This window comes from Leguminivora glycinivorella, chromosome 26, assembly GCF_023078275.1.
Source record: "Leguminivora glycinivorella isolate SPB_JAAS2020 chromosome 26, LegGlyc_1.1, whole genome shotgun sequence".
NCBI classification, from domain to species: domain Eukaryota; kingdom Metazoa; phylum Arthropoda; class Insecta; order Lepidoptera; family Tortricidae; genus Leguminivora; species Leguminivora glycinivorella.
In genome coordinates, this window is record NC_062996.1 from 2,705,074 (window position 1) to 2,732,906 (window position 27,833).

Sequence of the window (27,833 nt, forward strand, 5' to 3'; positions counted from 1 at the left end):
TTCCACACTCGCCGTTAAAATACAACTTTGCCCCCTTGTATAACAAATAACTATTTCCAGTGTGGATTCTTACAGAAGTTACAGACAGCTAAATTAAATATTTTTGTCTAAATTGCTTACACTGCTTACAGACTTCACAAGAGTAAGGTTTTGTAATGCATGGCGTTTTATATGCTTAATTAAATAGCTCTTTCCCACATACTCTTCGTTACATTCTGCACATATGTATTTTCTTGCGACACTATGGACTTTTTCGTGAGTCAGTAAACTATCTTTGCGTTTATATCGTTTGTCGCATTGTCTACATTTGTAATATTTGTCGTCATTATGGATTTCCTCGTGTACTAGTAAATGTTTCTTTAATGCAAATGCCTTGTCGCACACCTTACATTTAAGTAATTTCTGCCCATGCGCCACTTTATAATGGACAGTTAAATGATCTGATCGCGTATACGTCATTGTACATTCTTTACATGCATGTGGTTTTTCTCCAGTATGAAGTCTACTATGTCTAATTAAGTGGTTTTTTTGTTTGAATCCCTTATTACAAAGGTCACAAATAAATTTATTATAAGTTTTGTGTATTTTCTGGTGCTCTCTCAAATTCTCAGAGCTTTCAAATTGTTTGTAACATTTTGTACATACATAAGGTGTGATTCCAGCGTGACTTTTTCTTATATGTTTCTGTAAAAGTTCCATATATGAATATTCCTTGTTGCATTCTATACACGGGTATTTAACTCCACTGTGAGCTCGTGTATGTCTATTGAAAACATCTTTTCGTCCGAATCGCTTGTTACATTTATTACACTTGTATGGTTTATGTCCAGTGTGAGTTCTTCTATGTATATTTAAATAGTATTTTGATTCATACCGTTTATTGCATTCTCCGCATACGTGCGGTCTGTCTGCGGAGTGCAATCTTGAATGCTTATCCAGTGCTGAGCTATTTCGAAAAGTTTCTTTACAAACTGCGCATATATATGACGAGTGTGTTTCGATGTGTTGGATTAAAGTAAGTCTTGACGTAAATGTCAAACTACAAGTGTCACAGATGTAGCTCTTTCCATGCGGTTGTGTGATTATACTAGAGTGGTGTGTGAGGTGTGTATCTGGTGTGTCGGTCTGTTGGTCGGGTGTGTTAGCGGGCTTGTGCTGCACGACGACTGCTGACGTCACGGGGCTTGGCGAGCTCTCACGTTGTAGCATCACGACACGTGGCGGGCTCTCGTGTGACGTCACGGGACACGGTTGGCTCTCGCGTTGAGACGTCACGGGGCAGGGCTGGATGTCGCGTTGAGACGTCACGGGGCACGGCTGGCTGTCGCGTTGAGACGTCACGGGGCACGGCTGGCTGTCGCGTTGAGACGTCACGGGGCACGGCTGGCTGTCGCGTTGAGACGTCACGGGGCACGGCTGGCTGTCGCGTTGAGACGTCACGAGGCAGGGCTGGCTGTCGCGTTGAGACGTCACGGGGCACGGCTGGCTGTCGCGTTGAGACGTCACGAGGCAGGGCTGGCTGTCGCGTTGAGACGTCACGGGGCACGGCTGGCTGTCACGTTGAGACGTCACGCGGTTCGGCGAGTTATCGCGCTGTATCGTCTCAGGGCATGGCGAGCTCTTGTGGTGTGACGTCACGGCACGCGGCTGAGTCGCGCGGTGTGACGTCACGTCACGCGGCGGGCTCTCGCGGTGTGACGTCACGGGGCACGGCGGGCTTGCGCGCGCGGAGTCGCGGAGGCGCTCGAGACGCACGAAGCACGAAAGCGCTAGCTGCTGCCTGGCACGCAGGGACAGGGGTGCTGGGCTTACTATGCAATCATCAGGTGCGGACACTGAAACCAAATGTTCAAAATGAAAAAACTTAATAATGTATAAAGTAAATAACAACACAGATGTACCTCGACTCCTTAACTCAGAAAATCTTTTTAATTTAAGATTAGCAGTTGAGTTCACAAATGCACGTATGTTTCTTAGAAATAAAAAGAATATAACTGAAACCTCACACCATGGGGCCGTCTCTGCCTGACTGATTTTAGTGTCACGCGGACTGACGCGCGGAGCGATCCGCGCCGGGCTAACTATGTATCAAAGAGGATCGAGTATTATAGAGTTACTGTCGAAGTAAAATGTGTATAAGGTAACGGACCCAATCATGGACAGTTTAAGAAAAAATTTCGCCTGTTATTGATATTTCACTGATAAATGTAAAAATTCTACCGCTAAGCGTGTTAAATCTTGAATGTTCTATCCTTCTTTTACATTTCAAGCGTATTGCAGTATAGATACTCCCATTAGTTTCTTCAAAGTTAACAAATTAAAACTAGGTGTTTTTTCTCCAATTATGGACGGCAGTTCTCCAGTAATGGATCCCCCATTATGGACAGTGAAATAAGTTTAAATTTTTACTTTTAAAGCCAACTGATACTCAATGAGTCAATTTTATCTAAATATATAAAAGAAGAAGCTGACTGACTGACTGACTGACATATCAACGCACAGCCGAAACCGCTGCTGCTAGAGATTCCAAATTTGGCACGTAGGTTCCTTATGTAGTGTAGAGGAGCACTAAGAAAGGATTTTCCAAAATTCACCTTCTAAGGGGGTCAAATGGGGGTTCAAAGTTTGTATGGGGAAACAAGATTAGTTTGACTATTTTATTCGAAACTTCACAGGAAGATTCCTTAAGACATATGACTGAATACGTGTTTCAGGTTTTTTGAAAATTTAATCCCTAAAAGGGTGAAAAGGGGGTGATAAAGTCAAAAAATCAATATGGGTATCGTTTTTATGGTTTATCGGGTCGCTGATCACGATAAATACAACGTTTTTAAAATCTAACGAGGCGGAAGTGAAATACCTTCTCTCCTGTTGTGGTGCAATGGGGTTTAAATATCAAAAATATATATAAAAGAAGATATTGACTGACTGACTGACATATCAACGCACAGCTGAAACCGCTGGTCCTAGAGATGTCAAATTTCCTTATATAGTGTAGAGGAGCACTAAGAAAGGATTTTTCAAAATTCGCCTCCTAAGGGACTCAAATGGGGGTTCAAAGTTTGTATGGGGAAAGAAGATTAGTTTGACTATTTTATACGGAACTTCACAGGAGGATTCCTAAAGACATAATTATGACTAAATACATGTTTCAGGTTTTTTGAAACTTTGACCCCTAAAGGGGTGCAAAGGGGGTAAAGTCAAAAACACAATATGGGTATCGTTTTTATGGTTTATCGGGTCGCTGATTACGATAAATACAACCGTTTTAAAATCTAATGAGGTGGAAAAGAAATTTTCTCCCCTGTTGTAGTGCAATAGGGTTAAAATATCCAAAACAGCCATAAGAGGAGCATTAAGAAAGGATTTTTCAAAGTTCACCTCCTAGCCTGATAACTAGGGACAGGGACAGGGACAGGGACAGGGACAGGGACAGGGACAGGGACAGGGACAGGGACAGGGACAGGGACAGGGACAGGGACAGGGACAGGGACAGGGACAGGGACAGGGGTCGGAATAATCGGTCGGCAATCGATATCTAGGCAGTGTAAAATGCAGGTAGCTCAGTGGGAAGGGATTAGTAAGTAGGCATCGGCGAGTATCCTGCATCCATGATAACTATTATATTCAATGTGCTGTAAGAAGGTCGTTGTTTGCTTGCCTTTTATATGTTTACGTTTGCAATAAGTACAAGCAAAATGGAAAAAATTGTAAGCGATAATGCAAAGAAGTACTTTTTACCCTACCGACCATAGCGTCGAGATACTGGCTATATGGGTTGTATGAAGTTTCCGCAGTATAAATATTTATATAGGTAAAATACATACATATTCGTACCTACTACCTACGCTTTGGTCGCTGTGTAACAATTCTACAATCATTGCAAGAATTTCTTTTAAAACAATAGTAATATGTGTAAGGTACAGTCAGCCAAAAAGCAGTGTAGTCAGGGACCAAACGACCTCTTTTACAAAAAGTCGTCGACATCTCTTCTAAATACCTAAAACAGGTATGGATGTGTTCCTCGTTATCTCCAGATTACGAATTGACCTGTTTTAGTTTAAGGAGGGGGGGACGGGTTGAGAAAAAGGGGGAGAAAGATGGCGGCCGACCATCATAGATATTTATTCACATCTCGAGTCCTATGCCACCAATCTGTTCGTGCAAGGTGTCGTTTGAAAGCTTATTAAACCTACTTTAATTGTTTTTAAATAACTATACTCATAAAAGTAACCGTTTACGAAATATTTGAAAATATGTGTTTTTTTATCGCGCATTAATTGCACAAGTACTAGAAAAAATGCGTCTAACTCAATAAACAATAACTTTACCGCAATTGATGTTATTATAAAATTTTCGCGTCTATTCATGCTCTTTCTAAAAATATAAGTTTCATTGGTATATGATAATATATAACCATGTAATTACGAATTTGGTTTAGCAGGAGTCACTCTGCCCGGTCGCAGAAATGGGCGCTGACCGTAGTAAAGTATTCAATATTTTTGAGGTCCTATTTTACGGATCCATATGCGAGAGGTATCGTTTCAAAGCTAATTAAACCTACTATATTTTTTTATAAATAACTATAATCATAAAGGTAGCTGTTTAGAAAATATTTGAAAATATGTGTTTTATAGACCATGAGTCGCACAAGTACCTACTGGTAAAAAATGCTTCTTAATCAATAAACAACAACTTTCCGGAATTGATGTTAGTATAAGATTTACGCGGAATTTTGTGTGCTTTCTAATAACATAAGTTTTATTGGTGTATGATATTATATAACCAAGTAATTACAAATATGGTTAAGTAGGTGTCACGATTAAGGTCTGAATTACTAGCTAAAAGAGAGAAATGAGTAATCCAAATTCGTGCAAAAAATATTAATTTATTCAAATGTCGGAAACGGAGACGAAGTTCGGAAACGAGAAGTTTAATGATTAAATTTTGAGCTAATTTAGGTCGTAGGTTCTAGTTTTTATAAATTCACACAAAATCCTGTCTACACTGCGGTTAGGTACTCTCGCCTGGTTTGTGCCGTCGGTGGGGGACGCTCCTCTGGAAATGCAGCCGACCGTAGGTACTCAGGGGCTGTCCGAGGGCTCGGCAAGGGTGGCCTGCTCTGCCTGGCGAGAGTAGCGATGGTGGTGATGTGGCTGAGGTGTGGTCTACACACCAAATGTCAGCCCGAACCTTGGACCCTGGAACGCGTCATCCAAATCCATGAGAAAACAGTCCGGCTGCATGATTTGTGAACATCCTCGGCAAGCGGAAGGAAGAGAAAGCACCTAAGATGTAGCAGTGATGCCGTGGATGTTCACAATCAGAATCGGAGATTACATTTTGGAAAGATGATGCAGCAGTTTACTTTTTTTAAAATGAGGGTGGAAATAAATTCTGATGCAATACCGTTACAACGAAATGATTGTGCAAAATAGTTTACAGTATTTAGTATTTGATAGGTTGATGCTTGAGGAAGATATTTTAAGCACTAAAATTACAACACAAAGTCTTTTAATCTAATAAGCAAAATTAACTACATCTGAGTTATTAAATGTACCACTTACCCAATTTGGGGTTTATTACACTCGCGTTACTATAAAAATATTAACGTTGAGCACTTCGACGAACGTTTAGAGACGACAAAATATTTAATTGGTTACATGTCGAAACGATACATGTATAAAGACCGATATTAATGTGCCGTGCGTTCTGTATCGAATGAAGATCGGAAATGGTCGCGCGGCTAAGCGCCGCTGTGATATAGGTGTCACCAGATGTGACAAACAAAAGGACTAGTTGCCGGGGCGCTAAAATGTTGCACGCGATATTATTCTGGGAGCGCTAAAACGGCGCCGACGAACACTGTTGCACTTTGTTTGTTTAAAATAGATGTATATTGTAAATAGTTATAAGTATTAGCTTGTAAAATATATAGTTTTAAGAGGTACATTTATTTATGATTTTATTTATTTGAGTGATAATAGTTTCATGTAACGTATAACGTTACATAGGGGCCACAGCGCCCGGCCACGTATGGATGCTGACCGTCACCAAATTTTCTATATTTTTCAGATCCTATTTTATTTAACAGGAATCTTTTGAAAGCATATTATGCGTACTATCATTGGTTCTCAATAATTTTAGTTGTAACTGTAGTAGCTAACAAAATATTTGAAAATATGCATTGGAACCGATGTGAGTAAAACATGCTTCTAGCTCAATGAATTATATTTTTTCCGCAATTGATATAATAACAAAATAAACGGCGAAATGTATGACCTTTTCAAATAATAAGTTTTGTCAGTATTGTATAAAGAATTAATGTTAATTTATCCATCATACTCACTGCGCACCGTCACATACATGGATGACCATTTTCGTTGCCGTTTTCATAATTTTTAAGATTGTATCTTGGTGCATGACCAATAAACAATAACTTTACCGCAAATAATGTTATGATAAGATTTACAGGACATTTCATATGCTTTCTAAAAATATAAGTTTTATTGATGTATGATATTATACAACCAAGTAATTACGAATTTGGTTTAGCAGGTGTCACTGCACCCCCGTGACGTAAATAGGTGCTAACCGTCGCCTAATTTTATGTATTTCTCAGATCCTATTTTAGCGATCAATTTGTGAGAGGTATCATTTGAAAGCATATTATGCGTACTATCGTTACTTTTTAATAATGTTTGTCGTAATTGTAGAAGTTTACAAAATATTTGACAATATGTGTATTTTTACTGTATATGAATAGCATTCGCACTGATACGAGTGAAACATGCTTCTAGCTCAATAAATTATATTTTTCCGCAATTGATATAATAACGAAATGAACCGCAAAATGTATGGCCTTTACAAAAAATGAGTTTTGTTAGATTTGCTTAAACAATTAATGTTAATTTATCCACCATACCCACTGCGCACGGTCAATCGTCATATAAACGGATGTCCACCGCCGTTGCCTTAATTTCTTCATCATTTTACAGATTTTATTTTACTGATCAATTAAGTATATAAGTAAATTCGATACGTGATAGATTATATTTATTATGAATATACGATTAGTGAAATAAAATCTGAAAAATCATGAAAAAAGGCAACGACGGTGGACATCCATTTATATGATGGTGCGCAGTAGGTGAGCTGAACAAATTCAAATTAATTGTTCATGCAATACAAACCAAACTTATTTTTTGTGTAAGTCATACATTTTCCGTTTATTTTGTTATTATTTCAATTGCGGAAAACTATAATTTATTGAGCTAGAAGCGTGTCTTATCAATGCCAATGCTATTCATGCACAGTAAAATACACATATTACTAATCAAATATTTTGTAAACTTCTACAGTTTCGACTTGAAATATTAGAAATAAAGATAGTACGCATAATATGCTTTCAAATGATACCTCTCACAAATTTATCAGTAAAATAGGATCTGAGTAACGTAGAAAATTTGGCGACGTCAGTCAGCACCCAATATCGTGACAGGGCGCAGTGACACCTGCTAAACCAAATTCGTAATTACTTGGTCATATATAATCATACACCAATAAAACTTATATTTTTAGAAAGCGCATGAAATTTCGCGTAAATTTTATAATAACATTAATTGCGGTAAAGTTATGGTTTATTAAGTTAGAAGCATTTTTTATCTGTATATGTGCAACTCGTGCTCGAAAAAAAAACCCATGTTTTCAAATATTTTGTGAACAGCTACCTTTATAACTATAGTTATTCAAAAATAATTATAGTAGGTTTAATTTGCTTTCAAATGATACCTCTTACATATGGATCCGTAAAATAAGAACTTAAAAATATTGAATACTTTACTACGGTCAGCGCTCATTTTTATGCGACCGGCGGAGTGACCACGACGAAACAAAATTCGTAATTTAATGGTTATATTATCACTTACCAATAAAACTTATATTTTTAGAAAGCTCATGAATAGTCGCGTAAATTTTATAATAACATCAATTGCGGTAACGTTATTGTTTATTGACTTAGAAGCATTTTTTACCAGTACTTGTGCGATTCATGCTCGATAAAAAACACATATTTTCAAATATTATGTAAACAGCTACCTTAAATACTATAGTTATGTGTAAACAATTATAGTAGGTTTAATTATCTTTCAAACGATACCTCTCACATATGGATCCGTAAAATAAGACCTCAAAAATATTGAATACTTTACTACGGTCAGCGCCCGTTTATGCGACCTGGAGGATAACCCCTGCCAAACAAAATTATTAATTATACGGTTATATATTATCATATACCAATGAAACTTATATTTTTAGAAAGAACATGAATAGACGCGAAAATTTTATAATAACATCAATTGCGGTAAAGTTATTGTTTATTGAGTTAGACGCATTTTTTACTAGTACTTGTGCAATTCATGCGCGATAAAAAAACACATATTTTCAAATATTTCCTAAACGGTTACTTTTATGAGCATAGTTATTTGAAAACAATTAAAGAAAGTTTAATAAGCTTTCAAATGACACCTCGCACGAACAGATTGGTGCCATAGGACTCGAGATGTGAATAAATATCTATGATGGTCGGTCGCCATCTTTCCCCCCTTTTTCTCGACCCGTCCCCCCCTCCTTAAACTAAAACAGGTCAATTCGTAATCTGGAGAGAACGAGGAACATATCCATACCTGTTTTAGGTATTTAGAAGAGATGTCGACGAAAATCGTGAAGGAGACGACTTGTGGCCAAATTGGCTCTAGACTAGTGTAAGGTTTTTGGCTGACCGTACAGCAAATAGATCAGTTACAATGGCCCCCCAGTCGAGAATTGCCCCGATTTACCTTAATCGAAATAATCGCGGACAGATGTACCTACAAAGAAACCTACGGATCCAAATGAAAATCTTATTTTTTGTAAACGTTTCAATAAGAATACTTTTATTACGCGGGCGAAGCCGCGGGTAAAAGCTAGTATACCATAAATACAATTAGTTTGAGTTATTTTAACATAGGATTGTTTCTTATAAATTTTGGTTTTGTAAATTGTTCCTTGTCCATTAAAGGAGGTAGGCAGTTTTTCGGTTCCAGTAATGGACACTCGCAAAATAACGCCATTTCTTTATATCTTTGGAGCAACAAACTAGTATGTTTTATACCTTATCTCATGTTTAATGCAGTAAGTGTAACGCATTCAAGTTTACACCGAGTATTATTTTTTTATTATTTTATACATGAACTCAACTCTCTTAGCAACATTACTAAGAATTCGTCTTGATATTTTTTTCAGTAAACTGGTGAATTTTATCTTGTCGCCAAATCATTCTGAAATAACCGAATTAATTGAAACTTCAAAATGAAACAGCTCTACAACTCTAGTTTATGGTACATAGCCGTCAGTTTTTAGAAACTAATTTTAGATACTTATTTTTAAGGATTTGTGTTTTTTTGTCCATAATGGCATCACCGTCCATTATGGGGTACTTTACCTTAGTGCACAGTGCATAGACTGCCATCTCTTGACACAGGCTTAAAACTTATGAACCTCAGTTTTGACAATTTGGCCCATACTGATATTGTAAGCTTGATATGTGTCAAAATGTCAAATAATAATATTAGCGCCATCTAGCTGAGCGTACCCCAAAGGGGTAATGCCATCTAGCCACCGTACCTTTTTCCATAGCTGGGCATTAACTCGTTAATCCGTTAATCGTTAATTAACGAAGTTAACATTTCGATTAACGGATTAACTTTTAAGTAAACTTTAAAAAATGTTAACGGATTCGTTAACTTCCGTTAAATCTCATCGAGTCCGTTAATCGTTAATCCAGCACCCCAAGCGGCTCGCTGCGCCGCGGAAACCACGTCCTTACTGCTACTGTAAAAGCCCATAGTACCTACGGTAAAACCTAGGATTTATCGGTAAAAGTAGATCCGTCGGTTATAAACAGTCTAAAGACCAATTGGCGACTTTGGATCACTTATTCGAGATTTTCTAAATCTTATTAGGCATGCTAGATCGATCACTAACCTGTAGGCCTAGCACATGATTGCCGCGAGAGTATGTCGCCGCGAGATAGACTACCCGTCCTTCTGTCATTAATACAGTTAGAAGAAGACGTGTCATCTATCTCGCGGCTACATACTCCCGCGGCAATCATGTGCTAGGCCTACTGAGAATAGAGTGCAATCATCAGGCATGGCAGGCAAATCGCGCAACCGACGCATCGAGTTAGAGTCTGGCTCGGGCCTTAGATTACTCTACCAAGTTATCGTGGCCCACAGCATCGAGTTGTCATCTCAAATCTTAATCTATAGAACCGACGCACCACGATCGCGACCGCATGAATGATCCAATAATTACCAAAGTAAAACCTAGGATTTAGCCAATCAACAGCGGTAAAAGCCCGAAGAGACCGTAATTATTACATTTCGGTTTTTTGCCGATTGGCATCACAGGTTTTAATGGTTTTTAGTGGACACTTAGTAAATATAAATACATAATACCTACAGTCAAGTCCTATTTTTATGACGTGTTAACGGATTATCGATTAACTTTAACTTCCGTTAAATCTACCTAAATGTAACGCTTTAACGATTAACGAAGTTAACTTTTTAAGTAACGGATTAACGATTATCGAAGTTAACTATTTGATTAACGGTGCCCAGCTATGCCTTTTTCTCTATGGTACTGAGGTACGTTTTTAGGGTTCCGTAGTCAACTAGGAACCCTTATAGTTTCGCCATGTCTGTCTGTCCGTCCGTCCGCGGATAATCTCAGTAACCGTTAGCACTAGAAAGCTGAAATTTAGTACCAATATGCATATCATACAGATGGCAACCCTGGCTGTCAAACGATAAGCAGCTGATTTTGCTAGGTCCCTTTGAAATAATTATTTTTTAAGCATATTTTAAGTATTAATTAGTATTTAAAGCGTGAAATTAGTATATTTAACATTAAGTTTTGTATAAATATAAGTAGTGAAGTGCTTTAGTGACGTTTACAAGTGTCTTTGATGTCTCAGGTTTGTAGCCGTTATAGGTTATAAATTTGAAATATCTGTTCGCCTTTGTACACTTTCTGAGTCTTATTACCACTAGTTAGTACCGATTGTGTTTCTTTTTCAGTGTTAATCATTGTACAAGGCTTTAACAAGTGTAGGCATAGTGAAACGTCACTATTTCATGTAAGTAACCGCTGAGCTTGAGTAGGCAATTCCTTGCTTTGTTTTGTTTTTAATTCTTTTAAAAACCCATTTACAATGCAAACACGCAGAGCAGCTGCCGCCGCTGCAGCAGCGGCTCTCCAGCAGGAGCCTGAGAAGTGTGATAAGCTCCAACTTACCTTGCTGGAATTAAAACAATCCAAGGAGTTTAGTGCTCAATTGCTCAGTGAAAGAGAAGACAGTGAGAAGGAGCTATTATTGATAATTGATAAAAACGATAAGTTAAAAAAGGAACTGTGTACACTAGAGAGTGATTTTAATAATGTAAACTCGGAGCGGGCCCGGCTTCAGGAGACGGTTGACAGGTTTATGGAGTGTAATGCTGCATATGAACAGGCCCTGAAAGACATCGACTCATTGGAGAGAGCACTGCACGACGCCCACGAACACATCTACGAGCTACGGGAGGCCCAAAACCAAGCAGCTGCGGCACACACTCAGACCTTGTTCGAGGAACTGGTCCGGCCTGCATCTCAGTTGGTTACCGCAGCAATTGAAAACCCTTCAGTAACTACAGACTTAACCAATGATGCCACTACACCAAGGTTAGTAAATTGCAGCGGAAACAAACTAAAGAAGTATATAAAATTAAATAAACTGATCAAAAAAAATCAAAAGATGTCAAAAATTAATAAATTGTTTTTTAAAAAATTGAGATTTTGTAAAGTTAATATAAGTTTAGTAGATAAGTTAGATTTGTATACAGCTCAGTTAGAACACAGTAGATTACAGTATGAAACTGACACACAGGCATTAAAGTTAAAAATTCAAAGCCTAGAGGATTCAATAAAATCTTTAGATGTGATAAATGAGAGTTCAAAAAAAGTTATTAGTGAATATTCTTTAGCCATGGATGATTTAATATCCCAGATTAAGCATAATTCAGAGCGGTTTGAGTCGTTGACAAATGCCCAGGCATGTGCATGTAAGCAAGTGACTGGAGATTTGTCGACCAGTGCGCTTGACCCAAGCCTGTGTGACAGTTTACCGCAGGGGCAAATGAATGATAATGGCCCCTTCCACACTTCACAACAAAGCACACCTAAACCTAATGTTGTTATGTACTGTGATGAGATTGGGAGCAATATGAGCTCATTTTTAAATTTTTACTTAAAGGGACTTAGTACAATCAATAACTGTCTGCCTCATAGCAGCTTTGAAAATATCATTAAACAAATTTTAAACGACAGTAATATCAATAGTAAGACAACACTGCTTATCTTTATGGGGAATAGGGGTAATGTAAACAAAAATAATTTAGTAAAATATTATGAACAATTAAACTCATTGGCAGTGCATGAAATTATTTTCTTTACATTCCCCTATTGTAACCAGATGTCAGAGGCAGAAAAAAAAGAAAATAACACTAGACATAAGTTGAATGTAGCTTTATATAATCTTTGTACATATAGTAGTAAGGTTAGCATAATTGACACTAACAAATTTGTTAGTAAATACCATATGCCTATGGTGTTTTTGACTAAAGGTAAATGTTACCTTTCAAATTATTATAAAAGACAAATAGCTTTATCGCTATCCTATTTATTTGACATTTCTGCCAAGAATTTGGCAGACAACTCTGCTCCTATTGAGCAGCAAAGTATGAACTTGGAATTGGTTCCAGTCATAACCAAGAACGGCGGTTTAATACGAGTGATGAATTTAAAGAACATGTTAAGCAATATTCGAAGAAGTTCAAGATAGATTGTCATATCGCTAAGCGAAATTATAGATAGAAGATAGAATACTCTTTATTGGCACACCTCAGCAAGAGATACAGAAAAAAGATACAGCGGAGACAAAACAAATGATTATAAATAGAGGCAGACAACAGGCGGTCTTATCGCTAAAGAGCGATCTCTACCAGACAACCTTTGGGTAGCGGAAATAAAAAACATAATCAGAAAGAGTAGGTGCTTCGAAATGAAAAATCATACTTAAATCATACTGAAATTATCTTAGTAATAAAATAAAAAATAGCTCTGACATTATTAAAGCAACGTGGAAAGTAATTAATGTGGAAACTGGTCGCTCGAAACACGCAGTAAAAGATATTAAACTGAATATTGATAACAAAATTATAGATTCCAATTTTGAAGTAGCAACAGAGTTCGAAAAATTTTTCACCGAGATACCAGCATTCACAACTAAGGATTTAAATTCATCACCCTTATCTGCCGTCACATTATTAGAGGAAAACGTTCCTGAGTGTTGTAGAGACCTTTATTTTGAACATGTTTGTACCTCAGATATAATAAAGGCATTTAAATCAATTAATGTCAAAAAACTAGTGACCTCTGGGGGTCTCCGTCCATGCCGTAAAATCCTTAGTTGAGATTGTAGCGCCTGACTTAGCAGTTATATTCAACAACAGTGTTGACTGCGGCGAGTTTCCTGATCTAATGAAACATAGCAAAATAACTCCTTTATTTAAATCCGGCAGCCACTCTGACCCCACTAACTTTAGACCAATATCTGTGCTGCCAACTTTCAGTAAAATATTTGAAAAATTAGTTCTTTCTCAATTAGTACGACATTTTAACGTTAATAATTTAATGCATAATAAGCAATTTGGCTTCACACGGGGTCGCTCGACAACCGATGCTGGTGTTGAGCTAATTAAGCATATTTTCGATGCCTGGGAGGAGTCACAAGATGCTTAAGGTATCTTTTGTGATTTATCTAAGGCCTTCGACTGTGTTTGTCATGAAACATTGATCAGGAAACTACATTATTATGGAGTCAGAGGATCAGCACTAGATTTACTCAAGTCCTACTTAAATGGTAGAATACAAAGGGTAGATGTCAATGGACAGAGATCAACTGGGTCATTGGTCTCTATGGGTGTACCACAGGGATCAATATTGGGGCCTTTCCTGTTCCTTATCTACATAAATGACTTGCCATTCCTTGTAAAGACCCACCATGATATAGTATTGTTTGCAGACGACACCTCACTTATTTTCAAACTGAAACGACAGCAACAAGCTCACAGTGATGTAAACAATGCTATCTCTAAAGTAGTGAACTGGTTCAATGCTAATAATTTATTATTAAATGAAAAAAAGACTAAATGTATTAAGTTTGTCACTAATAGTAACGTAAGGAATGAGCAAACAAGTGTCGTTGTGAAGGATGAGGAATTAGAACTGGTAGATAGTACAGTTTTTCTTGGTATAACTTTAGATTCTAAACTTCAGTGGGGTCCCCATATTGTTAACCTCTCGAATAGACTTAGTTCTGCAGCTTTTGCAGTGAGCAAGATCCGTCAGTTAACAGACGTGAAAACAGCTCGATTAGTTTATTTTAGTTACTTTCACAGCATTATGTCATATGGTATTTTACTTTGGGGCAGTGCTTCAGAGATAAATACCATATTTATTCTGCAGAAGAGGGCTATTCGAGCAATATATAAAATGAACCATAGAGACTCACTTAGAGATAAATTTAAGGACATTAATATAATGACAGTGCATTGTCAATATATTTATGAGAATATTATGTATGTACATAAAAACATTTGTAATTTTAAGAAAAACTGTGATGTACATAATATAAATACTAGAAATAAACATAAACTCGCGGTGCCCTTCACACGGCTCTGTAAAATTAAAAAATCATTCATGGGTAATTGTGTTCGATTTTATAATAAACTTCCGAATCATATTACTGACTTGTCAATTAATAAATTTAAGAATCATGTAAAGCGTGTACTCATTTCCAAAGCTTATTATACAACACAAGACTACATGAATGATAAAACAACGTGGGATTAATTGTTATTCGAAATGGTTTCTTATTTTTACGTTTTTTATTATTATTATTGTTGATGAAATTAATATTGTATTTTTTTGGACATTGGATTTTTCCTAGAAATATTCTAGACATGTATTTTTATATATACATATACCTAATTATATATTTTTTGTTTAACGATTATTTTTATATGAAATTGTATATTATAGACTCAATATTATTATGAACAATAATTTACAACAATAAATTGCTCTGATAATTAGGTTAGATTAAGATCATAATATATATGTAATGAACTATTCATAAGAGCTTGTAACTAGGCCTACATGAATAAAGATATTTTGAATTGAATTGAATTTATCAATCACGCCGACAAAGTGCAAAAATAAAAAATGGAAAAAATGTTTTATTAGGGTACCCTCCCTACATACAAAGTGGGGGCTGATATTTTTTTTCATTCTAACCCCAACGTGTGATATATTTTTGGATAGGTATTTAAAAATGAATAAGGGTTTACTAAGATCGTTTTTTGATAATATTAATATTTTCGGAAATAATCGCTCCTAAATGAAAAAAAAGTGCGTCCCCCCCCTCTAACTTTTGAACCATATGTTTAAAAAATATAAAAAAAATCACAAAAGTACAACTTTATAAAGACTTTCTAGGAAAATTGTTTTGAACTTGATAGGTTCAGTAGTGTTTGAGAAAAATACGGAAAACTACGGAACCCTACACTGAGCGTGGCCCGACACGCTCTTGGCCGGTTTTTTTTTTTCTTAGACTTTATCTGTCTATACGGAGTTTTATATGCCTTTGTATGTATTAAGTTCAGGGAGCGTTTCAGAGTTTTAGGGTCCGCGCGGACGACAACATCAACTTCGTACAAATTCGTGGGGATGTGAATTCGTGGGCGTGACACAAAAACCAGCTTAATACGTATAGATTGGATAAAGTAGAATGGAACATGAATACAAGTTGTGGAACATTGCAAAACGTGGGATAAGGGTAGGACTAGGAGAAACACACGCATTTATATCTAAATATAAAATCTTCAGATACTTACGTAAAGGAGACTCGCTGCGTACGTCATCTCCAGGCGACTGGTCCGAGAATTCCTCATCTAAAATAGGTATAACACGTCAATAAGTTTAAACAAATAGCACGTAATAGTAAATGTGTTAATGGAATGGTGGCCATTTATAAATGTACTTAAGAAGTGCCATGCCATAGAATTTGGCATGCGCTTTTGAAGCTCACTGTCACTGTAATCTGTACAGTCAGCCAATTAGAACCCTAGGCCATTGTAGAATATAGACTGTGTCATAGTGAGATAGTGACGTTATAAATCAGATTGCAAGAAATTCTTATTGCGTTGTCATTTTGACATGGTTGTATAGTGGCCTAGGGCTAGGGTTTCAATTGGTTGACTGTACCAAACACTGTGACCACTTTAAGATAGCACAAGTTGAAATATTTTCATTAGATTATAGGTAATTTAACTTGTGTTCATCAGAATTGATTCCTTGTTTGTATTGTTGTATTTTATTAAGGTGTGCAATAAAGAGTATTTGTATTGTATTCATTTAGCAGCGCCATCTCTCGAGCTGGGTTGAAACCAACCTGAGTTTGGTTCACATGGGGGGCAAGAACCATACCGTTCTACCCTAGGGATGGTCAGAGGGCGCTACGAGTCCTTGTATAGATTACTCATATGAAACATAATTTCGACCTCAGCCGCAGTGACCTGGGTGGCCGAGCGGATAAACAGGCATCTGCCGCGATTGCAGAGTACTCTATTTTGCCCTCCATCCGCTACACCATGCATCAACTCTTCTAAATGAAATACTGGCCAGTGACAGCAATCTGGACATGTTTTACAGGGGTGCGTATCGATCAATATAACTTTTTTTTATATATTTTTAGTCGTTATAACGATCATTTGATATAATTATTGAATCATATAACAACAAATAATATACTAACAAATTGTATAATTCTTATTTAATATAATGATAATTTTTTCGAATAACATTTATTATAACATATTTTGAGTATAATGCTTATTTCCGATAATAAATAAATTGTATAACATAAATTCTTTCTAAAGCACAGTTAGAATAAAAAACAATTGTACAATAAATTAGATCCATCAGTTACCAGAAAAGTAGATTAGGTTAAAACTGTGACCCCTACACATAACGCGCTGCTACCAGAAAAATAGGTTAGGTTAGGTTAGAACTGTGACCCTTAAACATATGTACTGCTATCAGAAAAGTAGGTTAGGTTAGGTTAGAACTGTGATCCCTTCAATAAAAGAATAAAATTAATTCATGAAATGTTTTATACTGTTTGCTAGTTAAATCATAAATCATCATAAATCATCATTTATTAATAATATAAAATTACATGTCAATTGGTACTACAATATGTAGGTATATAGTATGTTACTTAGCTTATACTTAGGTTATATTATACTAATCGTATATCAATAGATAGTTATACCATATAACGGTTATTATAAATAATTGTTATACGAAATAATGATTATACAAAATAAAAGTAGATATTTTGTGGTTATACCAAATGTTAATTATGTCAAATGAGTGATTATATCCTTTAAATATATATTAAATGTTGTTATATCAAACGTTATTATACCAAAAAAAGTTATACTAATCATTACACACCCGTTTTACAGCACGCAATCGCAATTCATTTCGATTAGTAGCCGATACCTGGAAGCTAATACGACTCCAAGTTCCATTAGCTACTGATTATTAATCAATCATAAGACCATAAGTGTGTACTAGAGATGGGCCGAATACGGACTTTGCCGAATACGAATATTCGGCCGAACATTCGGTTCAGCTGTTACCGAACCGAACATTCGGCCGAATATTCGGTTCCGCCATATTTTAAATACTGGCTTAGATGTAAAAACTTTTCAATGATTGGTAATGGGTAGTTACATGTATCTAACTAAGACTCTTAACGTTCCTATAATTTAGTGCATAAGGAAATTTTGGTTTTTGTTTTTTAAGTTGCGTTATTTTTACTTTTTAACAAAATTATTGTATTTATATTTTAACGCATCAACTCCCTGCTGAAATACGAGTAGGTATGTAGGAAGTCATTATCCGATGAATTACGAAACAACTTACTCTATTTATTTACTTTTTTTATTCGGTAAATGTTCGGCAATGTAATCGAACTACTCGGCCGAATACGAACATTGAAAAACTTGCCGAATATATATTCGGCCCATCTCTACCTGTGTACCCTATAACCCTATTGTATGAGTCTCTAAAATTACCCTCCTATTAACATGTATAGCTTGTCTGTTAGTATTAATTTTAAGGAATTTATAAATCACTACATAGTATAAAACAAAGTCGCTTTCTCTGTCCCTATGTATGCTTAAATCTTTAAAACTACGCAACGGATTTTGATGCGGTTTTTTTTAATAGATAGAGTGATTGTAGAGGAAGGTTTACATGTAGGTATAGTACCCGTGCAAAGCCGGGGCGGGTCGCTAGTAAAGAATAAAGTACGCTGGTTCGATTCCAGCCTCAGGCACCAGAGACCTTGGTCACTTTTTCTTTCATATGTGTAATTTATTTCGGTTTTAATGTACCAAATATTGCTTATGGTGAGTACTTGCACGTTTCTGTCGAATGCGCGTTGAAGTTTTTGGCGTACAACGTACCTATTATACACTGTGTAATATGAGGAAACCGAATAATTTTAACAGCGTATTCCTCATCATATTAGAAGAGTAAAATGTCATATAAACTTTTCTGGTTTCTTTTTATGAAATAGGCAGCATACGACCTTCCCTGACCGAAATTTCGCCTACTTTCAGAGTTATAAGCATTAAAAAAAATAACAATTACTTATTATTTCTTAGAACAAAAAGCTATTTTGATGGCTATGATGCCGACATAATCTTACAATCCTCTTTGATAGATGTCAAAAAATAACTAGTAACTCATTGCAAAAAAGTTGTTTTTTTTAGAAAAAGAATGTAAATTATTATTTTAAGTGCTACTTTTACCAATAACATGTACTTTTTATGTCAAAATACATCCAATTAAACTAAAAAAAACACAAGAAATGTTTTTTTTTTGCGAAATTTACTTGACGTCATATAAGATTCTATCTTTACTTTGCCCTCAGAAATGCGTAGTTAAAATCTTTCGGTTCATTTGTAAAGTATTATTGCAAAAAGACCACTTACCTAGACAGGGATCTTCAAAAGTCACATCTTCGGACACCAGCAGTAAAACTTCCTCCTCTGAAACAAAACACTTAATATTATATCGTCACTACTTTTAAAAAAACTTTTATCTTCGTCTGTCAATGAAATAGTTATTTGTTATACAAGGGGGCAAAGTTGTATTTTAACGCCGAGTGTGGAATTGAAAAACGAGCAAGTGAAAGGATTCTATAGTTGAACCGCGAGCGAAGCGAGTGGTTCGAGAATAGAATCCTGAACTTGTGAGTTTTTTAACACACGAGAATTAAATACATTTGCACCCGAGTGTAATACAAAACTTTTCCCCTCACTACTGCGAGGAAACTACAACGCAAAAAATGCGTTTATCACTGCTTCTAGTAGTTCCACAGGTGGTAAATCATCTTTATTACTAGATTCACCTACTTTTATCAATTTTAAAGCAGTTAATTTGACGTTATTCAAGGTCAAATTACTTTACTCACTAGTGGATAAGATGCGTTTTTACCCGCTGTTATTAAAGGACAAAACACGTATTTCCGAGCTAGTGAGGGGAAATAGTTATTTGTTATACAAGGGGGCAAAGCTGTATTTTAACGCCGAGTGTGGAATTGAAAAACGAGCAAGTGAAAGGATTCTATAGTTGAACCGCGAGCGAAGCGAGTGGTTCGAGAATAGAATCCTGAACTTGCGAGTTTTTTAACACACGAGAAGTAAAATACATTTGCATCCGAGTGTAACACAAAACTTTTCTCCTCACTATAGCGAGGAAACTACAACGCAAAAAAATGCGTTTATCACTGCTTCCAGTAGTTCCACAGGTGGTAAATCATCTTTATTACTAGATTCACCTACTTTTATCAATTTTAAAACAGTTAATTTGACTTTATTCAAGGTCAAATTACTTTACCCACTAGTGGATAAAATGCGTTTTTACCCGCTGGTATTAAAGGACAAAACACGTGTTTCCGAGCTAGTGAGGGGAAAAGAAAATTGTAGTAAGTATATATGTAATGCATATAGACTTACTGCGTTTTAACTTTGAGGAACAGCGTGAGATACGAGATTTTTTTTAAAGTAGTGACGATATCCTAGGATAAACAGCCCATACTAACCATTATCATCCTCCTTGCGTTGTCCCGGCATTTGCCACGGCTCATGGGAGCCTGGGGTCCGCTTTTGACAACTAATCCCAAGATTTAGCGTAGGCACTAGTTTTTACGAAAGCGACTGCCATCTGACCTTCCAACCCGAAGGGTAAACTAGACCTTATTGGAATTAGTCCGGTTTCCTCACGATGTTTTCCTTCACCGAAAAGCGACTGGCCAATATCAGCCCATATCTACTAACCAGTAAGCCATATAATACAAGGCACTAAGTCCGCCATTTTTTAAATTGTGCAAAAAAGTCTAAATAAATAAATCATTTGTTTTGTCACTGTATCTTTTGCTGAGGTGTGCCAAAATAGTACATTACGATACGAGTGCATAAAAAAGGAATTTCCTTTTCGCACCTGTATCGGACGACGTTTTTCAGTACAGATGGCCTTCCGAAGTTTCGACCTGGCATATAATGAACCACTTCTCGCACTAGTGCGTAAAAAAACACCATCTGTACTGAAAAAGAGTACTGACAACATTTCATATTTTTGAGTACTACTTTTTATTGTTTGGTTTGAAAGAACTCAATACTAAAAGATACACGTATTTTTTTATTTTTCCAAAAACTGCTATTTTAATGAGAAATTCCCTTTTTATTACTGCTTCGAGCAGAAAGAGCGTAAGTTACAAACGTCAAGACACAGCTTCGTGACGTCACTGTCAATTGTGTTAAGAATTAGATTTAAGTCCAAAAAGTGTGTCCACATGAGAGGGTAAAGTTGGGGCTGGTGTCCCTCTCGCACTTACTGCCACTGTCAAAATCATTTGAATGACGTCATCACTGTCATAATTTGGGGATACCAGTCAATATTCAAAGTTACTACCAAATCTACTAATAATACCCAATTAAAAGTTTTTTTTAATTGTGCAAATCTTTGGTTTTATGGCTTCATAATAATGACTTACCAATTCTTTACAAGGTATTAATACCCTTGCCTCGATATAATACAAAAAATAATTTAAGAAGTTTGTAAACTTAGTTATCATACAGGTAAAAATACTACTACTATAGGTACTATAGGTGGTATAAATACTACTCTTTAACCCTTAAATGCATGAATTTTTCTTTTAAAGAGATATTAATATATGTGATAGACAATGGTTTTCTGACTCTGGGAAGAATAATAAAAAAAATATTTAAGATCGATTTTTATACTAAATCAGTGTTAGAAGTTAAATAGGCCAAATCTTATTTATATACATATATCGTAATTGGTAAGTTTTATTTTTAAAAAATGACTACTATTAAAAAGGTTAACTATTTGTGAAACCTTTATGATAAAATGTTTAAACATAAACTAATTACTAACTCCGAAAAATCAGCCTAAATCACATACAAAAAATCGCCATCGTCCAGTTTTTTCACTCTTTTCCGCCATTTCATCTTAATACTTAAATAATAAATAGTAAATCATATTTTATTTAATTGTTTATTAAATAATATAAGTAATGAATAATAATTAAGCAATAAATGTGATTTTGGATAGCTACATATCGAGCCACGGGCCATCAAAGATATGATGCATATATACATCACCATGCATTTAAGGGTTAACACTGGTCACACGTGTGAGAGGGACACCAGCCCCAACTTTGACCCTCTCACGTGGACACACTTTTGCTAGTCTGACAAGAACGCCTTCCTGCACTAGTGATAAAGTTCAATTAGTATGGCAAAAAAAGTGTGAGCTCAGTCCCTTGTGATGTGTAAGCATACCTAATTAGATTAAGTAGGCTAGATGCTTTATATATGGAAACTGTATTACTCATAATGATCAGCTTATTCTATCTGTATTCTAATCGACATTACATATTGATGCCTTGGAGAGTCAACATGTGTTTCATTTATTAAACTCTACTACATCCCTACCGAATAGAACATGCACCAATAGCTTCGACCAATACATGGCGACCTTGCCAAAGCGTGTCAGCGTGTTGAGGAACTACGACCACTAAGGCTTCTCTGCAGCATTTCGTCGGTTTGCTATTTTCAAGATGGGGAAAACTGTGTCTAGAGTGGAGAAGGAAGAGGTCATCATAGCTCAGGCCGGTCAGGGCAATAGCGCCAGGACGAGTCAGGACATCAGCCACGCGGATGGGCAATCATACATAACGATGGCTATGGGAGTGATGATCACCGTTATCTTCGTCTATCTCGTCTGGAAAAGAATCCACAAGTGTCTGACGCAGAAGATCGAGCGCCAGGCGGCTGCTATGGTGATGCGCAGGCGTGCGTCCGTCTAAGGTGGCGGGCAGCGGCTGTCGTGGGGATTCCTGGAGCGCTGCGGATCGGCAAAGCAGTGTGAGTGTCCTACCACGAACTAAGTGACAAAGACTTTCATCGGACTACCGGAAAAATCATGTAAGTGTAGTGAAGTGACAAAGACTTTCATCGGCCTGCCGGGAAATCATGTAAGTGTAGTGAATTATTTTCCTATGGACTGTAGACCTTATCGTGTGGCGTTATATTAGCTTAAGGCTCGTTATAGTTATGCCAGATGTTTTAGAATTTTATAAGCGCATTAATTATTTTAAGGAATATTTGCTTAAGCTTGGGCCAGTTAGAAGAAGCGAGAAGTTAGGGCAGGAAAAATTTTCGGAAGCAAAGTCGGTTTATAACGAGTATAATGCCTATTTAGAGATTTATATTTCAAAGGTAGAAAAGGGGGAAGTGCCCCTCGACAATAAGGTACAACAGTATATTGCGGAAGTCGAAAGAGCATATGCTAAAATATTGCAACTGTTCGGGGAATCGCAACAATTAATTAATTCAAACATGGGTTCCAAATCGAATTTCGACTTGAAGACGGCAGTCTCTCTTTTGCCCGTCATGGATGATACTGAAAAGGTTTCTTTGCAATTAATCGACGCCATAGAGTTGTATGGGACAATGATAGTCGAAGCTGACATCCCGGTGTTGATAAATTTCGTTTTGAAAACACGTTTGTCTTACAATGCAAAACTGCGGTTAACAGGTACCTATACCACAGTAGCGAGTTTAATTGCAGATATGAAACTTCATCTGCTAACTCGGAGGTCGGATACCGCTTTGCAGAAACAGTTGCAGACGGCTAGGCAGGCGGGAAAGAGTATAGAGCAGTTCGGTAGAGATTTAGAGGATATTTTTGTCAAGCTGACAATTTCACAAGCCAATGGTGATTCGAGTGCTTACAGTGTTCTAAAACCCCTTAATGAAAGGCAGGCTATTCACAGGTTTACCAGTGGTTTGCGAAATGACCGGTTAAGTACGGTAATATCGGCTCGCAATTACACGTCTCTTAAAGACGCAATACAGGGTGCTAAGGATGAAGAGATTGCGATGACACCAACACCCTCAGAGCAGGTGTTCGCGGTGCGCGGTAGGGGTGCAAGAGCCCAAATAGCTTCGGGTCGTGGAAATGTATATTTCAACAGTAGGGTAGGTGCAGCGAGACACCCGCAGTACGACTACAGGAAAACCGAAGGACGCGCTTCCTACTTGCCCAGAGGCAGAGGCGGTGGCGCTTTCAGGGGTGGTTTACGCGGCCATGGATATCGTAAGAGCTACGGGCATAATGGTAACGGTTTCGGACCCCGTAAGCCCCATAATAAGCAGTACGTAAACACGGCTCGTGAGTGCAATGACACGAACGAGTCACCAGCCAGATCGTCTGATCTTCAGTTTTTTCGTAACTAACACCTTACCTTATATTATGGCCTTCGGTAACGTGAATTCAGTTCAGCTTCACGTAAATGGAAAGTCGTTGACATGGCTATTGGACACCGGAGCGTCATTGAGTGCAGTCAAATATGGTTCGATAAGACCAACAGCTCCGATGATTCACCCACACACAACAAACGTAAATGGGCTAGGCGGTGTAATTACATCTGTTGGTTACAGCTATCTCGATTTATTTTATGAGACAAATGAATCATTTAGTCACAAATTTCATGTTTTTGAAAATTTACCGGTTGACGCGGACGGGATCCTGGGTCAGGATTTCTTAAAAAATATAGAGGCAATATAGATTTTGAAACGGACGTATTGAAATTGAAAAACGGTAACCGCACATCCTTTATACCGGTACGCGTTTACTCTACACATAGCAGTAACGAACAATCATTCATTGAGTTACCTTCGCGAAGTGAAATTTTTGTAAAAGTTCCCATTAATGTCGCGGGAGATTTTGTTGTTTATGCCAGCGAAGTATGCGAGGGTATTTTCATAGCAAATTCTTTGTCTAGAAGTACGGATGGTAATTTGACTGTTAAACTATTGAACACGCGAGAGCAGGTTGTGAGGATTAAGTGTGTTACTCCCGAAATTAGGCGACTGGAGGAATTTGACGTTCTTAATTCAGTGTGTTTCATTTATTAAACTCTACTACATCCCTACCGAATAGAACATGCACCAATAGCTTCGACCAATACACCCTATTGAAAGTCCATGCTACTAACCTCTGACACGGTGATCTATAACCAATCTCTTCCGCAGCGTAGCCTGGCTGCGCTGCACTTGCAGCTTGAAGTGACACGCTTCCCGCAGCCGTCCCACACACACCTCGCAGATCCCACTCTGACAATCCTCACCCGAAGTTGCCTGCAGAATATAATAATAAAGAGTATAAAACATCAGCACATCACCATCCCATCCCCCATGATGAGAATCTCGTGAAAGCCGAGAAGGACAAGTCCAGTAAGTACCTAGACTTGGCTTACGAGATAACCGCCATGTGGGATGTTGATTCGACGATCATTGGCCCGATAGTCGTTTCAGCGAACGGTCTTATAGCGAAGAGTCTCGACCAACATCTCGAGAGATTCTCGCTAGGTGGTTGGATCAAGGGTCAGATGCAGAAGGCGGTGATCTTGGACACGGCGCGGATAGTCCGACGGTTCCTCTCTCTGCTGCCCTAACCACCGGCAGCTTGGGCCCTGCCCCGCTGCTGGCGGCACCCTAGGTCAGTGGCGTGCCTAGGGTTTCAAAGTGAGGCAAGCCGAAAGGTACGTTTTGGCAATATCTAACTACTTAATCTTCAATTTTCGAACTCACAGCCCTACAAAATGTTCTATTACGCGCCGCACTTTTCTGAGAAATACACAAGCCGGGCGTTGGTTTTCGCGCGGAAATAATGTCTCGTTTTTGGGCAAAATTTAACTACTTTACCTTGCCTTCGTCGAGTAATATGTGTACCACGCATTTGTCACCGTCACAAGGAACAAATTCATCCATTGTCAATTGGATTTTTAAACGAATTAAACACTTAATAACAAGAAAACGAAGAAGAGCACATTCACTTAACGCAAATAAAACTTTCGACTAAATAATAATACACTTGAAGTTGTCAATCAAACGCGCGCTCAATCTTGTTCCTCACTTCATACCAAAAGCCCGGCTTAAATCGTGGAACAAATGTTCTATATATACCTACAAATAGTTATATAAGTTGCTAGGCAGAATGTAGGCTAAAAGCTAGGAAAAAAAGGATGCAAGAGCAAGCCCCATTGCAAGCCAACGAGTGCGAGCGAGCAAGATATAGCTGAACGTAGTGAACGTGCTCTTCCGCGCTGCACTAGCGCCACGGCAAAACATGGAAACATGCTGTGGTCTGTACCGTATGGTCGGTCGGCCGTGAGCTTCACTTATGGAGAACTTAATAATATCTAATATTAGCGCGCGATTTTAAAAATGTTAGGGCAAGCCCGGCTTTTGGGCTTATATGGCTGTACCGCCACTGCCCTAGGTTAGGTTTTTTATAATATGTTTATATTTTTTTTAATTGTTTTGTAAGTGGTTTTGTATTTTACTTTTATATTCGTATTATAAATAGCCTAGTCTAAGACTTAAAAGAAATAAAGAGTATAAAAAAAAATTTAAAAAATAAAAATAGTTTATTTGCCAAAAAATTGTTTTACCTTTGACCACCACACTAGGCTAGGCCTGTGTCGTGGACTGAGTCCATTTACATATTACATTTACATTTTTCCTACGCTGAAGAAACAAATCTAAAGACTTACAGTATGAATATTTAAGACTATGACTAAAGCTAACCAGACTTAACAAGGGTAACACGTTTAATCACAGTATAGTTCAGTAACACCTATACAGTACCTACAGTATAAAGACGCTTATTCTAAAACTTTGAACACAGGTAGATTCAGGATCGGATTAAGGGTAGAGCGAGTGGAGCGGCCGCTCTAGGTGCCAGATGGTGAGGGGGCGCCAAAATCGTAATGCTCGATGCAGACCGATCACACACGACCACCGCCTGCCTCCGTAGGTTGATGACAGAGGCACGGGGACACCGGCCATCCCTTACACATGTGGTCCCTGATAGGTCGAACGTACAGGACACGGTCTAATAGTACGGGGCTATCAAGGGCCTCCGGAGGTGCTCTGCAAAGCAGACTGGTGCTGGTGATACTGTAAAAGTAAAGCGCGAGCGTACCTGCAGCCCACCGCCACAGCACTATGGCGGCAGATGGTGGGGTTGTTTAGTGGGTAGGCTTGGGGTCTCATTAGCCCTTAACAAGGAGTCCCATATAACCCCGCACCCGAGTGGTATGCGTAATGCATTTTTCCCCTCCTATACAAAAAAAAGGCCGAGAAACCTGCCTCAGCCGTGGCACATCTACATTAAGCATTTGCGGCGGCGCAAGAACTTAGACTCGCGACCTGCCTCGTTATGTGTGGACCCGGCTATTACTCAGTTATCTAACTTTGAGCAGGTACTAATACTTACAGGAATTGCAAAGCATTCTTGTAACATGACCAAGTATATCTCCGTCATTCCGAGTCGCGTGTACGGAGTCTTCATATCCTTCGCCGCGGGTCGCCGCAGGCAGCAGTGGCACTGGTTTATCATCTCCATAGCTTGCACTACACCGATTTAAGGGAATATCATTCATAAAAATGGACTCTCCTGCTGAATCAAGCGATTAGCCATGATTAGCGAAATAAGTAAACTTATTTTAGTAAACCTATAACCTATAATCTCCATAAAACTGACATTGACATAAGTAAAGTTTGACAAATAAAATGTTACCAGGAAGAGCAAAAAAATAATAATCATAAGTATGTACCGATCACGGAAGCGGAAGTATATTCTGTCAAAAAGTCTGTCAGTAAATAAGAACAAAGAAAACTATATGCATCCTTTTCTTTAGGGTGCTAGAGAAAAGGATACCTATAGTTTTCGTGTCGTCGAAAGTCATCGAATGTCAGTGATGTAAACAAGAAGTAAATAATTTAAATTTTCTAACGGTTTCATCGCAATTTTCCCCAAAATAATAATAATAAAAGTAAATGAAAATAAATACTGACCAATAAAAGTGAAAACTGAATATGATAAATTACCAGGGACCGGCCCGCTATCCCTTATACGGGGTTTTGTATGGGTATTTCGTTAGGCTTAACTTACCCTACCCTTTTGACGCGATACCCTTTCATTTTGCTTTTAAAGCCCTAACGAAAGCGCTTACCTAA

The 27,833-nt window shown here is 37.6% G+C and overlaps 1 protein-coding gene across 1 annotated transcript; it reads right to left on the minus strand.

Annotated features, from left to right (window-relative positions):
• Positions 1-27,294, minus strand: LOC125240083 (zinc finger protein 70-like). Its single transcript, XM_048147929.1, has 5 exons — positions 27,091-27,294; positions 24,806-24,947; positions 19,212-19,268; positions 16,038-16,094; positions 1-1,835 (listed from the first exon to the last, which is right to left on the minus strand). The coding sequence occupies exons 1-5, from the start codon at positions 27,217-27,219 to the stop codon at positions 94-96; spliced, it is 2,127 nt and encodes a 708-aa protein (XP_048003886.1). The 5' UTR covers positions 27,220-27,294; the 3' UTR covers positions 1-93.
• Positions 27,295-27,833: the final 539 nt, after the last annotated feature.

What these genes read in the sequence shown, in the direction of transcription:
- LOC125240083 (XM_048147929.1), bottom strand. Translation starts at nt 27,219, where the DNA reads ATGGAGATGATAAACCAGTGCCACTGCTGCCTGCGGCGACCCGCGGCG. An exon ending in TTTTGAAGATCCCTGTCTAG is followed by an intron (nt 16,095 to 19,211) that starts GTAAGTGGTCTT and finishes TACCTATTTTAG; the next exon opens with ATGAGGAATTCTCGGACCAG. An exon ending in ACGCAGCGAGTCTCCTTTAC is followed by an intron (nt 1,836 to 16,037) that starts GTAAGTATCTGA and finishes ATTTGGTTTCAG; the next exon opens with TGTCCGCACCTGATGATTGC.